At 38.7% G+C, this 16,366-nt stretch overlaps 1 protein-coding gene across 4 annotated transcripts in view; it reads left to right on the forward strand.

Moving 5' to 3' along the window:
* DNAH1 (dynein axonemal heavy chain 1) overlaps nucleotides 1-16,366 on the forward strand; it is a 234,667-nt gene that overhangs the window by 49,044 nt on the left and 169,257 nt on the right. For all 4 annotated transcript variants that reach the window (XM_042449836.1, XM_042449837.1, XM_042449839.1 and 1 more), the window contains 3 exons: nucleotides 2,048-2,130; nucleotides 12,679-12,820; nucleotides 14,122-14,277. In XM_042449836.1, the coding sequence (XP_042305770.1) occupies nucleotides 2,048-2,130; nucleotides 12,679-12,820; nucleotides 14,122-14,277 (381 nt within the window). The remainder of the gene's footprint in view (nucleotides 1-2,047; nucleotides 2,131-12,678; nucleotides 12,821-14,121; nucleotides 14,278-16,366) is intronic.

The following is a 16,366-nucleotide window of genomic DNA, read 5'->3' on the forward strand; positions in this document are numbered from 1 at the left end:
TTGTTTCCGAGCAGATTTGAGAGGGGGGAACCCGGATCTGCCCAATTCTATCCAGGGCAAATGGGTGAGTGGCAGGAGAAGTCTGGTTTACCTTCTCATTCAAGCACTCCCCCCCCCCAAACTTGATCTCTCAGCTAATTATATATCCTCTTTGTCCTGGACATAACACTTCTTTCTAAAAACTAAAATTTCTTTCTGAATTTCTGTTGGTATTATTAAATATCACTAAATGATCAATTAAAATTGTCACAATTTAAACACAGTGAAGGTTAGGATTATTTCTAATTGCAATGATCACATATTAATATAGTAGAGCCACTTGCCTACGGGCTCAGTCCTGTCCCCTATGCTTTTTAATATCTAGATGAAATTGCTGGGAGAGGTTGTGCAGAGCTTTGAAGTAGGATGTCACTTGTACGTTGATGATATCGAGCTCTATCACGCCTTTCCACCTAATTCCAAGGAAGCTGTGTCCTAAACCTGTGTTTCTGTCCTAAACTGTTCTGTCAGCTGTTTCTGTCCTAAACCCCTCAGTAGTGGGCTGGATGAGGGCAAACAAATTGAAGCTTAATCCAGATAAAGCAGAGGTGTTCCTGGTCAGTTGAAAGACAGATCTGGGAATATGGATTCAGCCTGTGTTAGATGGGGTTACATTCCTCCTGAAAACTCAGGTTTGTAATTTGGGGATACTTTTGGATTTAGCTCTGAGCATGGAAGCCCAGGTATTGGTGGTGACCAGGAGTGCTTTTGCACAGCTCATGCACCAACTGTGCCCATTCTTGGAGATGTCAGATCTGGCCATGGTGGTACATGCTTTGGTGACATCCCATCTGGATTACTGTAATGCGCTCTATGTGGGGCTGCCTTTGAAAAGTGCTCAGAAACTTCAACTGGTCCAAAGAGCTGCAGCCAGGCTACAGGGAGCATAGAACTCCCTTGTTGAAACAGCTCAATTGGCTGCCACTTCGTTTCTGGGCACAATTCAAAGTGCTGATTTTGACTTATAAAGCCCTATACAGCTTGGGTATCTGTATCTCCCTGTACTAGCCCTCGCCCCCCAAGTATTGAAATCATCTGGAGAGGCCCTTCTCTCTGTCCCACCACCCTCTCAGCTGGGAACAAGAGAGAGGACCATTTCAGTGGCTGCTCCCAAGCTTTGGAACTCGCTCCCTAGGGAGGCCAAGGTGGCTCCACCCCTGCTGTCTTTCCAGTGATAGACATTCTTGTACCTGCACGCCTTTGCAAACTGGTAAGGGCTGAAAATGTTGTGCTAATTACATTTTAAGGTTTGTATTTTTAACATATTTTATTTTAACTCATAACTGTTTTAACTTTTAAAATGGTTTAATTGTTTTTCAAATTTTATATTTATATATTTTAATGTTGCATTGTTTTTAAATTGTATTTTTAAATCTGCTATTCGCCGCCTTGAGTCCCTATATTGGGAGAAAGGTGGGATATAAGATGATGATGATGATGATGATGATGATGATGATGATGATGATGATGATATTTAAAGTATTTAGTCCTTATTTTGGGCACTGAATATTAGCATATTGATAAACTGTCCATTAACATTTACAGTACTTTTCTTAATCTCCTAATATCAAAATAGTATCATATTAAATTAACCAGAGCAATTTTCTGATTAACAAAATGCATCATTGCAATGACCTTAAGGAACTTGCAGGTCCCGAGGACCCCTGTTTTGCCCCCAACCCTCCCTTCTTTTTTTTTACCCGCCCCCCCCCCCCCCCCCACTTTGTTTTTCCTTACCACCCCCACCACTCCCTTTTCCTTCACTGCCCCCACATCTTTCCATTGTCCCTGGGGGAGCAGTACCACCCACTTTGGGAATCACAGCCATAACCCAAGAGCTACCCAATAGAATACTTTCCCTCTTTTCATTTTACCAGAATCTAACTAGATTCAGAGACTCATAAATACTACTTTTTGTACAATAATAATATACCATGCATGGAATGAAATACAGATCATGCCAATAAAGCCTGCCTGTCTGCTTCTTTTTCCACCTGCCACTATGTAGGAGTTGATAAGTAAGGTCATGGAAGAATATGAAATCATGGAGGAATTCCTTTACAATTTGACTCAAGATGACTTCAATGACAAGTAAGTACAAGGCATTTTCCCTGCAGTCAGAGCAAGACCTTTGGCTTTAGTTACCATATTTTCTGCCTCAGGGCTTTATTTACACATCAGAGGGCTTCAGCAAATCTCTTCAGGCAGCCAGAAAAGATGCCCACTGAACTACCTGATTCAAATGCAGAAGCTGTGGTGGTGAGGCACTCCTGTAATTTCTGACCTTTTTAGAAAACTGGAAGCTTTTATTTTGTCTTGTATTTCAGGAAGAAACAATGAACTTAATGGCTGCACAGTATGCAGATGTACAGGGCTTACATAGCTCAAGGGTGTCAGCTGGCTGTCAGGCAGTGCCAGAGTTTCACAGATAAATTGTAATGCAGTAAGTCAAGCATCCAATCTATAAAGCATAGCACATGCTTATAAGAAAACAGAGGCTGCATCCGTACTGCAGAAATAATCCAGTTTGAGACCGCTTTAATTGCCCTGGCTCAGTGCTAGGGAATCATGGGAACTGTAGTTTTGTGAGACATTTGGCTCACAAATATATTTCTCTGTGTCTCCGACTGATGCAGTGACCAGGGATGGCATCTCTCCTCTGGATGCCTGTCTGGAGTCGGTAATGAGCTGGATGAGGGAAAACAGACTCAGTTTGAATCCAGAGAAAACGGAAGTGCTCATGATAGGTTCCCCGGGCCCGGGGATGGTTATTTGTCCACCTGTCCTGAACGGGATCACGCTCCCCGTGAAGGACTCAGTTCGCAGTCTGGGGGTGCTCCTTGACTCGTCGCTCCACCTTACATCTCAGGTGGATGCGACAGTCAGGAGCACCTGTTATCAGCTTCGGCTGATACGCCAGCTGCGACCCTACCTGGGCCGGGGGGACCTTGAAACGGTGGTACATGCTCTGGTGACCTCTCGGTTGGATTTCTGTAATGCGCTCTACATGAGGCAACCCTTGTACCACTCTCGGAAGCTACAATTGGTTCAGAATATGGCAGCCAGACTGGTCTCTGGATCCTCCAGGGCCAGCCATATAACACCTGTGCTTAAACACCTTCATTGGCTGCCTATTCGCTTCCAGGCGCAATACAAGGTGTTGGTTATTACCTATAAAGCCCTAAATGGCTTGGGCCCAGGGTACTTGGAGGACCGCCTCTCTCCATACAATCCGCCCCGCACCCTCAGGTCTGCCAGGAAGCAACTGCTGAGAGTTCCAGAAGCTAGATATTCTGCCACCGCACAGAGGGCCTTTTTCATCTCGGCCCCTAAGCTCTGGAACTCTCTTCCCGGTGAGCTCCTCTCGGCCTCCTCCCTTGACCTATTTAAAAAGGGGCTAAAAACATATCTTTTTCAGCAGGCATACCCCTAATGCCCCGATGTAGCTTCTTCTCTCCCCTTCTGCTGCTTTATTGGTACTAGTTGGATATTGTTATGTGTATTTTTAATCTGTATAATTGTACTTTGTTTGCTGCTTTTATTATGTGTTATGTGACTGCATAACTTATTTATTGGAACCCGCCTTGATCTTTGGAAAGGCGGGCTAGAAATAAAGTTTTTATTATTTTTTATTATTATTAGTTAGAGAGCTTCTGGGGCCACAACAAACTACAATTCCTAGGATTCCCAAGCACAGCCAAGTCAGTTAAAGTGGCTTCAAGCTGGATTATTTCTGCAGTGTGTTTCAGACCAGAGTTCCTGTCCAAACAGAATTGTAATCAATAGGAAAGGCTGCAGAGGAGGGAAATAACTTGTTCAGGGTTGCACAGTGGGGCTAGAACTAGGCACCAAGTTCAGATCTTCCTGAATGCTGGTCATTCCATTGCATGTACACCACATTGTGATGTTTTCCAATGATTTTGTCTTCATCTTCCAAAAAAGGGGTAGGTAGATTAGAGGGAGAGAGAGAGGGGGAGACAGATACATGGGGCAGGGGTGAGGTGAATGGAGAGAATAGAACAAAGGGAGAACTGAGTCCTATATCTGTATATAATAGTAACATTTACAGGCAAGTATACTATGGGCCAATTCACACTATGGTATAAACCGGTTTGCCAACCAGTTTAAAATGAAGTTATTTATACTTGCACCAGGTTTTCCCAACCTGAGTTGGGGGGGGGGGGGGGGAGAACAACTCAAATCTCCCTTAACCTGGTTCTTTTGAAATCAAGGCATTTCCCACATCTTTTCAAAAGCACCGGGATTTTTAGGGAGCTGCCAATGGGAATGTGTTTACAATCCCATTCTGGGCACCCAGGAGGTAGGGGTAATGAGCAGAAAGTGAGCAGGGGGTGGAACTGTTGGGGCGTAGAGAGACGAGCTGTGTCCCCAATTATGATTCTGTGAGGCACATAGGCAGGAGGCCTAGAAGAAGGTCTGTGAAGAGCGAAGCTTCTGCGAGGCCTGCAGCTGCACAGCAAATTTCACTCTCAAATAATCTTTATTAATTTTTCAGTACATAACAATTAAGGAACACAAAATCTAGTTCATATACTTATGTCCTGTTGATCTTCATTTTCTTTACTTCCTGTCTTCTCGCTGTTTCCTTGAGTTGCTTCTTATATGTTTAATTCTTTTCTTGCAAATAATTCTATATACAACCCCAGATCACAAAAAAAAGCTTCAAAATAATACATTTTTCCTTCTAATACAGTTGTATAACCACACGTATTCTCCAATTTCTATCTCCAGTTTCCATAATCTTGTTCTTTCTTTTCTATATATATTTCTAACCCTGGTCCAGATCATTTCCTCTTTTTATACTGTACATCTATATATCATAAAGTAAACCAGCTTTTATCTATACACCATCTTTTTTCTAGGAATATCGCAATTTGTCTCCATTCTTTTTCAATATTTTCCTTCTTCTTATCATCTATTGCACATGAGAGTATGTCTGTCTAATTTCATTCAACTTCCATAACCACTCATCTATTTGCAGTTTTCCCTCTAGTTTCCAATTTTTAGCTATAAGTACTCTAGCCAACGTTATCATATATAAGATAATTCTCCATAGACTTTTCTCATCCTCTGTCTTTAAGTAATAAGTCATATATAATAAATACAATTCTGGTCTTTTTCTATATTTAATACCAAATATTTGCTGTATTATTTTATGTATTTCGTCCCAAAATCCTTTTTACCTTTTTGCACTTCTACCACATATGAGCCATTGTTCCTTTTTCTTTTTGGCACTTCCAACAGATATCTGAATTGGTTTTTAATATCTTTCTCAATCTGGCAGGTGTATAGTACCATCTGTTACTGATTTTCAAAAAGTTTTCTTTTAAAATTTGACTTTTCGTGAATGAATTTGTTCTTTTCCAGGCTTTTTCCCATGCTAACAATGGTATATTATGCCCGAAATCCTTTGCCCAGTCTATCATATATTGTTTTATTGGTTCTTTTTCCAATTCTCTGTCTCTGAATAAATTATAGAATTTTGGTATTTTCTTTTCTTCCTCATTCATTATTATCTTATCTACTTCTGTTAAATTCAATTCAGTCCCTGTTGTTTTTATGTCTTCTTTAAATCTACATCTCATTTGATAGTAGCTGTACCAATTACTTTCTTTTTTCTCCTTATCTAGTTCCTCCTTAGATTTCATGATTATCTCTTGTTTTTCATTTTTCTTAATTATATTTTGTATTTCAGCCAGTATTCTTTTTGGTCCCATCTATTAGCAAATGCTTCCTGTGTTGACACCCATCCTGGTATTTTATAGTAAAACTTTGATTTAATTACATTCCATGTTTCTATTAACGCTCTTCGTATTGGGTTATAAAAATCTTTATGTATCTTAGCTTTATTGTACTAAAGGTACGCGTGCCATCCGAAACAAAGTTCAGCTCCTTCCAAGTTTAAAGTATCTTTTTCCTCCAATTTAATCCACTCTTGTAACCATAGCATATTGCACGCCCATCTGTACATTTTTAAATCCGGCATACTACATCCTCCATTTTCCTTCTTCTCCTTATTATTCCATCTAATTCTTGCTTTTCCTCCTTTCCAGATAAAGCTTCTAAATTCTTTATTCCATTGATCTAAGATCTTATACTTTATGTTGATTGGTAGATTAGTAAATAGAAATAGGATTTTTGGTAATATACACATTTTTATTGCATATATTCTACCAAGGATAAACAGGTTTAGATTGAACCATCTAGATAATTCCTTTTTAATATTTTTCCATATTACTTTATAATTGTTATCAAAAAGATTCATATTATTATTAGAAATCCATATTCCTAAATATTTTACTTTATTTGTCACTTCACATACTGTTTTTTGTTTCAATATCTCCTTTTCCTTTTTACTTAGATTTTTAGTTATTATCATCGATTTAAAAAAAATAAAATAAAATATTTTTTTTTATTTTTATACCGCCCTTCCAAAGATCAGGGCGGTTAACAACATAATAAAAACAGTGCAACATACAAAATTATACATTACAGATTAAAAACAGATACAACAAAACAGAATAAAAGCCCCGTTAGCCAGTCCTCTTGCCATAAAAGAGGAAGGGAGGCCTACTGGACTTTAACCGGGGAATGCAGCCTGAAATAGATGGGTTTTTAGATCCCTTCTAAATTTGGCCAGGGAGGTGGCCGAGCGGAGCTCTGTGGGCAGTGTGTTCCAAAGGGCCGGGGCGGCGATGGAAAATGTCTTCCTCGTAGTGGAGGTAAGCCTGGCCCCTGGCACCCTAAGTAGTTGCTGCCCAGATGTTCTGAGGGTGCGGGACGGGTGTTCTTGACCAGAGTTCTTCTTGAAGAGCTTGCCATATACTCTGAGGCTGAGACAGGCTAGGGAGAAGCAGCTGCCTCTTGGCTGGGCTCCTCTCCACAGCCCGACCCCTGGAAGCCGGAGCCAGGCACCGGAAGAGTGAAGCGGGGGGGGGGGGTCTACTGGCCAAAAATCCCCCTGTAGCCACCTCATGCCCCCCTACTCTTTCTTTTGACTAGCCCCCACGGAGGAAGGCTCCTGTGATTCTCAGCCACAACCTCCCAGGGGTTGGATGGGATTAGTAAACAGAGGGTGTTGTTTGGCCCCCTTCTTTCCATTCCGCCATCCCTCCATCCCTGGTCTGGACCCCCCCCCCAATTGCCAATACTATCGGGACAATTTGGCAATAATCTTTGAGAGTATGCTTTGAGAGTTCCTGCATGGCAGGAGGTTGAACTGGATGGACCTTGTGGTCTTTTTCAACTCTATGTTTCTATGGCTTCAGGATTTTTTCATGTCCTGATATAGAGTCACGTCACCAACTATAACAGTGGAAGTGGAATGATACAGATGCCCATAATTTGATTGACAGGTTTAAAAAACCTGAGGACAATAGAAAGCGTTCAATATGGTGGTTCCATATTAAATCGATACAAATGGTAATGTATCGATCAACAGGGTTAAACTGCCATGGAGAGATTTGATTGTGGCAAACGTAGCATGAACTTCAGTTCGGAATCTCAACATTGAATCTACTTGGATCTCCTTACTACAAAAAACACTAGTATGAATGCTCCTTTTGTCTTTCTGCTACTGTGGATCTAGTATAATGTCTTTCCGTACTGATTTTACCCTGAGAAGCTATCTGTCACAGTACATACCACAAATAAATACAGTTTTAATTAGGTCCTTGATCTGCTTTGTTTGATGGACAATTATGATGAGAATTTTATCCTTGTAGAGTTTAAAGACCATGTAAAAAACTAAGACTAATTGACAGGGAACCAGAAGAACTCTAGATCAAAGCAAGGACATTGTCTTGAAAGGATGCAAACACATATGTAGTCAAAAATAATTTTAAAAAAGATTCAGTGCATAATTGACGTAACTCTTCAAATAGTTAAGGACAGGTGGGATGCAAAAATAAAATATGACAAAATCAGGATTAGAATCCAGTTCAGAGACTTTGTCCCTGTTTAGGGAAAAAGGCAAATGTTATAATAATTAATGGACAGAAATAACAATAATAATACAATAAAAGATGGAACTAAAGACCTCTTCCACCAGAATTGAGAAATTACAGAGAAATTCAAACCAATAGTGGGGATGATGTATGACCAACAGGGAAAAACATTTTGTTTTTAGGTTAAAATTAAAAATTGATGAAAGCAATATGCTCAGGAATTATATAAAACTGCTGAAAGGATGAAAGGTTACTTCAGGGAAGAAGGTTTTGATAATGAACCTGCAATTTTAAAAGGTGAAGTGAAAGATGGTATCAAAGCACTTGGGAGAATTAAATCAGGAATAGATGACTTATCGATACATACCAATATAGCTGTTATGCTATAAAGGAAGAGTCCAGCCTAATTTAAAAAAAACACCTTCCAACAAATATAGAAAACAAAAGAATGACCCCAGACTGTAAAGTAGACACTAGGGACAATTGCATTTAACTCCCATGTAAGCAAGATGATATTCAAGATTTTACATATGGAGTGAGAAATGCCAGAGAAGGAAGAGGCACTAGGGATCATACTGCAAGCATATGCTGGATAATGGAAAACAGCAAAGAATTTTGAAGAAAATCTACTTGTATTTTATAGATTATAGCAAAGACTTTCGTTTTGTGATTACAGATTACAGCAAAACTATGGGTTCTGTAGTCCATGAGAAATTATGGTTTGCTGTAAAATAAATTGATTGTCCTGATGAATAATATATACTGTGGGCAAGAGTCCACTGTTAGGACAGAATATGGAAAAGAGGATGGTTTCTCATTAGAAAGTGGGTGAGACAAGAGAAGAAAAATGAATGACATGGAAGGAAATATGAAGATAAACCCTAAATTATGAAAAGTGAGGTGAAATAAGAGAAATTGGGAAAAATAAATCACAGATGATATTCCAATTGAACTGCTAGAATCCACATAGACAGAATCAACTCTAGTATTAACTAATATATGTCAAGAAATCTAGAAAACAAAGTGGTGGCTAACAGACTAGAAAAGATAAATATACAATCCCATCCATAAAATAGGAGACAGAAGACTGCAACAACTATAGGACCAAAGCATTAATTTCCTACACAAGCAAATTTATATTCAAAATTCTACAACACGGATTCCAATCATACATGGAGAGAAAAATTCCAAAGATGAAAACAGGGTTCAGGAAAGGAAGAGGCACTAGGGACCACACCAAGGAATTGCAGGGAAAAAAATCAACATGTGCTTTATAGATTGTAGCAAAGCCTTTGACTGCATAGATCATGAAAGGCTATGGAACATCCTTAAAGACATGGGTGTGCCAACACATCCGATAGTCCTGATGAGGAATCTGTAATCAGGACAAGAGGCTACTGTCAGAATAGAACACAGAGAAGCAGAATGGTTCCCAATGGCCAAAGGGGTCAGATAAGGCTGTATTCTTTCATCCTATCTGTTAAACTTTTATGCAGAACATATTATAAAAAAAGCAGGCTTGGACATAGAAGAAGGAAGAATGCAGGTAGGAGGAAGGAACATAATGGCCATGGAGGAGCTACATAAATTCAAACTAGACAATGAGAAAACCAAAACAAAGACGTTCTGTACCTTGGATTAAGCATTGAACAGAATGAAGACTGCAGTGAAGAAAGGAAAAGAAGACTTGGAATAGGTAGGGCAGCTATTCATGGTACGGGGTTGGACTTGATGGCCCTTGTTGTCTCTTCCAACTCTTACGATTCGATGATTCCATAAAAGAAGTAGACAAGATTCTAAAGTATAAAGATGAAAGAACTAAGCACTAAGGTTAGAATAATCCAAGCTATAACTATTAACAGGGTCAGCCCTGGTTGTACTCCCCATCACCATGTATAGATGTAAGAGCTGGACAGTGAAAAAAACAGATAAGAAGAAAATCAATTCATTTGAGATGTGGTACTGGTGAAGAGTGCTAAGGATACTGTGATCAATCAAGTTAGGAAATTAGCTATGAATCACCTAGTTAACCTAGAGTTCATATCTACAGGGCCAGACGAAATGTATGCCAAGTACTGAAGGAACTTGCTGCTGTACTGTCTGAATCAGTTTTCATCATTTTTGAGAAATCTTGGAGAACAGGTGAGGTGCCACAGGAATGGTGAAGAACAAACGTCCCTCTCTTCAAAAAAGGAAGAAAGAATAAACAACTACAGACCTGTCTGCCTGACCAGCAAATGTATTAGAACAGATTATATAAAAGTCTCTCTGCAAGTATCTTGTTGACAGTGCAGTGATCAGTAGAAGCCAACATGTCAAAAACAAATCCTGCCAAACTAATCTTATATATATATATTTTTGATCAGGTCACTAATTTAATGGATGGTGGGAATGCTGTGGATTTCATTTAACTGGGTTTCAACAAAGCATTTGATAAGGTTCCCCATAATATTTAGATTAGCTAATTTGTTAAACATTGAATAGATAGGAACACTGTCAAATGGATCCATGATTGATTGGAAAACCATGCTTGAAGAGTTGTGATCAGCGGCTGCACTTCAAACTAGGAAGAGGTCTTGAGTGAAGTGCTACAGGGTCCTATCTTGGAGCCATTACTCTTCAAGATTTTTTAAATCAATGACTTAGATGACGGGCTGGAGGGAATATTTACCAAGTTTGCAAATGACAAAAAACTGGGAACAGTGGCTACCACATTGAAATATAGGGGGGGAAATTAAAAACAACAACAAGATAAACTAGAAAATGTAGCTGAAATTAGTAAAATTAAATGCATTAGGGATGAATGTAAAAATCTGTTTAGGCCACAGAAAAACAAATGCACAGGTATATGATAAGGCTCAGCAGTACTACCTGTGAAAAGGACCTTGAGATTATTGTTGATCTTAAACTGAACATGAGATAGCAGTGTGATGGTGCAGCAAAGAAGGCAAATGCTATATTAGCCTGCATTAATAGCGGCATAATTTCCAAGTCGAAGCAAGTAATAAGTTGAACTATATTCTGCATTGATCAGGCCTCATTTGGTGTATTGTTCACTTAATGGATGCTTCATTTTAAGATTATATATAGAGATAATTTGGAGCAGGTTCAGAGAAGGACAATGAGGATGATAAGAGGCATGGAGAACAAAACATAGGAAAGGCTGAAGGAGCTGGGCATGGTCACTATGGTGAAGAAAAGACTGATGGGTGATATGATTGCACTCTTTAAATACCTTTCTGTCACAGAGAGAAGGGACAGCTGTGTTCTCTGCTGCCCAAAGTGTAGGAGCAAATCAATGGTCTGAAGTTATAGGAGAGTAGATTTCAATTGAACTAGAGGGAACTTATTGACAGTAAGAGCAGTTCATCCATACAACCAATTGTCTAGAGAGGTGATGGGGTCTCCTTTTCTGGACATCTTTTAAAAAAAAGACTGGTTAGCTACCTACTAGGGATGTTTTAGCTGGAGATCCTTCACTGACCAGGGGGTTGGACTCAATGGCCCATGAGGCTTCTTCCAATTCTATGGTTCTAATTCATGCCATAGCGCCTAAATACCCTAAAGGCACCAGATCCCATCTGAACTTGGAACTGTAAACAGGGTCAGCCCTGGTTAGCACTTGGATAGAAAACTGCCAAGGAATGCCAGATGCAGTAGGCTATATTTCAGAGGAATAAACTGGCAAAGCCATCTGTGAGTAGTTCTTGCCTTAGAAAACCCTATGAAATTCATGGGGTCACCATGCTATCAACAGGAAGCTTGAAGGCACATACACAATTCATGCCATAGTATTTCTGATTTCTACTTTTATAGTCTTTTCCATTGAATCCCGTTCTCTTGATACATCCAAAGTATGACAGTCTCAGTTTAGTCATTTGACTTCTGGTGAGAATTCAGACTTGTTTTACTTGTATGGTTGTGTATGCAGCAATGAAAGCTAACAGGAAGAATAACAAGTCATTTGAAGTGTGGTGCTGTAGAAGAGATCTACCGATACCATGGGCCCTCAAAAAGACAAAGAAATGTGTCTGTTAGTAAATCAAATCTGAATTCTCACTAGAAATGAAATGACTAAACTGAGACTGTCATACTTTGGATGTATCAAGAGACAGCAGGATGCATTGGAAAAGACTACAACTTTTCATAAATTGGAAGAAAATAGGAAAAGAAGACAATTACATTCCATATGGACCTAAGTTTGCAAGACATGTGCAGGTCTGTTGATGATCAAAGGTCAAGGAGGTCTTGTTCTTTGCGTCATCCTAAGTCAAGAGACAACTAACAACAGCTGGCACATTTTGGTATGCAAAGTAATTACTCTCTATTATCAGCTTCCCTATGAGGTAGGCAAGCATCATTATTTCTGCTTTACAAGCTGGGAGCTAGTGTAGTTTGATTTGGAACTCATTTTCCTTTGACTCTGTAGAATGGTATGGCACTCAGTATAGGTGAAACTATTTTATTATAGTTAAGATAGTTTATATCCTTTTTTAACCATTATTTGCACTTTAAGTTGGGACAGGAATTGGAGACTGAGGAATTATAGTGGTAACTGTCTCTTCCTGTTTTTATTCCTCAATTTTTGCTTACATTTAGTCTTATTGTTTGCATTAACATTAACCTTCTGTATCCTCATGAAACATTTGTGTGACTCTCCTCCTGTTCTCAGGTGGGCAGCAAGCAACTGGCCTCTGAAAATCACCACACAGATTGAACTGATACGACAGCAGCACATTGAAGATGAAGAGAGGTTCCGTAAAATTCAACTCATGGACCAAACCAATTTCTTGGAACGTCTGGATGGACTGCAGGTACTGCTGTCTAGCACTTAAATGCTTCTCTACATTTGTCTTCAGTGCAAACAGTCATCAATAAGTAGATGCGAAGAAGCTAAAGCAAGTATAAGCATGTGCAAGCTTGGTGTTACTCAGAATTCTTTGGAAGTATCGGTACAGGAGGAGCAGGGATGTGCCACCTCTGTGGAAGAAATCTGTATCAAAAGCAACTTTTTTAAAATGGCATACAAACAATTTCAGTCATGAGACATAAGTCATGAGAAAAAAAATACAAGAAAACTGAGGTTATCTTTGTGAGAACTTTTCTTCAAATATTATAAAATATTACATTGTTTCCATATTCTTCGGGGTCCATATTGTGAGAAAGGTGGGATATAAATTAGAAAACCAAACAAACTTTTTGACTCTATACCAAACTTTCTGAACATGATGCCTTCTGGATGTGTTGGATTAAAGTTCCCATAATTCCCCATTTGATCTGATTATAGTTAACGTCTAGCCACATTAGGAAGGTACCAGCTTGTCATGTATGACATTTCATATCCAATACATTACTTCCAACCTGCTGGAAAGGATGACAAGTAAAAAATTCCATCTTGCCAGAACCAGCTGCCAATAGTTAATTATTCCACCTGAAGTGTTCAAAAGTCATATTTTAGTTCCTAAAGTAAATGTAGACTTTGGGTTATTTTCTGTTTTCTGCGAATGTGAGTCACATCAGCATAATGCTTTCAAATTATTTCCACATCCTTGAAGGTTGGATTAATCTTTAAAAATATTTTGCATTTCTGTTCCCAGTGCAATAGAAAGTTCAAGCAATCTTTGTAGAAGAAAGTATTGGAGATTATGATGTCTTTGGATCATCTCTTTAATTTCAAATATTACAGGTTAAACAAGTATTGTGGGATTATAGCAGCAGGCATGCTTGTTTTCATGGTAATATTAATCTCCTAAATTAAATTTAAACAAAACAAAATGCCTGTCTCAAGAATTTTCTACCTACTCTGTTAGTGCTACCATTACCCATTGAACCTGGAGAGAAATGAATTATTGCTGCAGCTAATTGTTCATTAATCAAGTTCATTATTGTCTTCATTAGTGAACAAATTCCATAATGAGAGGGCAGGTTTCCATCTTGCATAAGAGAAACCTATGGTCATAGAAATATGCAACTTGAAATTCTCAGTATTCTGTCATGGATTTATGGCTATTCACAGGATCCTGTGTTAACATATTTCATAAACCCATTTCTAAACTTGTGTGTTTTGTCTCATGGAGTACCTCCCCACATATTGTGCCTGTTTTTCTTTTCACAGCTTGCTGTGGCTGGATTTTCTGCACACTCAGATATTAATCGTGCCCATGAGATAGCTAATGAAGCAAGAAGAATCAGGAAGCAATTGAAAGATTCCCAGCAAATGGCCCTACTTTACAACAATAGGGAGCGCATTTTTGGCACACCAGTGACTAATGTAAGTATCAAACTCTTTTAAACCTTAATCATCCCTTGCATACCTCTGTAAACTGATGATAATAAAAGCTTCACCACATATTGCCAGTCTTTCTTTACAATTTCATGATCATTCTTACCTGTATCTGACCTAGCAGAAATTAGAAATCCAATATGTTTTCCATTCCACTGATTTCTTCTCTGTGCTTATTAGACATTACCTTGGAGTATTCATTCAAAAATATCCAGGAGATATTTATATTGCAGTGATCTAAAAATGTTAGTAGAGCAATGGCCATAGAATATAATGTTGGCATGGCTTTCTGGTTTAAAAACAGACAACTCAAGAAACTGCAATAAATGACATGTTCCTATGATGGTTTCACTTGCTGCAACCTTAAAACATCCCAAGATGGTTTGTTTAATCGCTTGCAAGATTTTACTGTTTCTTTATGTTTTTTTCTGGAAATAAAGATATTATTTTTATGTACTTATATGCACTTCTCTTCTGTAAGAGAATATGTAATGTTCCAAATCTTTGAGATTTACGAGTGCAAAACACACAACAGAAATAGTTCATCTTGAGACAACTTTAACTTCCCTGACTCAATGCTAGGGAATTCTGGGTACTGTAGTTTTGTGGGACATTTAGCCTTTTCTGTCAGAGCGCTCTGGTACCACAATAAATTACAATTCCTAAGATTCCCTAGCACTGAGCCAGAGCAGTTAAAGTGGTCTGAAACTGGATTATTTCTGCGGTGTATTTTGGACCATGGATTAGCTCCAGAATCTTAATCATGCCTTATTCTTTGGTAATGTATTGGGAATATTGTAATGCAGGAGTGTAGAGCCTATGGTCCTCCAGATGATTTTGAACTCCCAGCTCCCATCAGGTCCATCTAGCGTGGTCAATAGTCAGGAATGAAGAGAGTGGTAGTCCAACAATTGAAGAACCAGATGCTCTTGCCTGCTATGGGAAATACCAGGAAAAGTATCAGTGGCTGACCATCATTTCTGAAAATATAAGATCCAGCCATTGTTTAGATCTCTCTCTTGCCATCACCAGAGAAAATGGATTATCTACCAGTTGAAGTGGAACACTGCATATTAAAGATTGCATTCCTTCCATCCATTACACAGATAGGTTTGACTGACCTTTTCTTTTTACATACTATTTTACCTAAAATTAATCTCTAGTACTGTTGAATCCAGGCTTGGCTGGGTGACCTTGGGCAAGTTGTACTCTCAGCTGCAGAGAATGGCAGTGGGAAACCTCATCTGAAAAACATGCCAAGAAAACACTGTGATGGGGTTGCTTTAGGGTCGCCATAAATCAGAAATATCTTGAAGGCCCACAGCAACAGCAAACAGCATTGTTGATTTAAGTACTAAGAAGTTTGTGCATCTGCTCTCTGCTTATTCAAGGAATCTGGATGTTTCACCCAAGAGAAAACATAGTTCCTCTAAATAATAGCCGCTTTTTGTGCTTTTTTTCTTCTTGTAGAAATGAGGCCAGTTTTTGCTTATTAAATCCAGAATATGGAGTATAATCTGATTACTTGCAGGGATTTATTCTTTCGTTCACCAGTCTCCATCCTGAGATTGAATCTAAAGTGTAGGCTTCATGGCCACAATATCTTGGTTAATTTGGGGGTTCTGTTTTTTAAATCTGTCCATTCCTCACAGGATGAAAAATCTTGCAAGGTGTGTTTTGTATTGTATATAGTGTATTTTAACAACTTTTAATATATGCTGTCCAGGGAATATCACTTAGGGAAGACAGTGAATCAATAGAAACACTGTAAATAAATAAAAATGAATAACATATGGGAATTTTATTTTTAATGTTTGCTGGGTTCTCTCTCTGCTACATGTTTTATGTCCACTTCTATAGTGTGGGTCTAGGTGCATGCTGTTTTCATTTCTCCTCTTCTCTTTTTTCTTTTCATGTGAAAGTAATTCCTTGGTACACATACATTTTTTCTTAAACCTGTGTAATTCATATTATTGTAATTAATACCCATAAGACTTTATTTTTCCATTCTCTTTTGTCTTCTTTCTTTCTATTTCTTCTATAGTTGGTAATTCATGGTTATAGCCATGATCTTGGT

Source organism: Sceloporus undulatus, chromosome 2 (assembly GCF_019175285.1).
Source record: "Sceloporus undulatus isolate JIND9_A2432 ecotype Alabama chromosome 2, SceUnd_v1.1, whole genome shotgun sequence".
Taxonomy (NCBI): Eukaryota; Metazoa; Chordata; class Lepidosauria; order Squamata; family Phrynosomatidae; genus Sceloporus; species Sceloporus undulatus.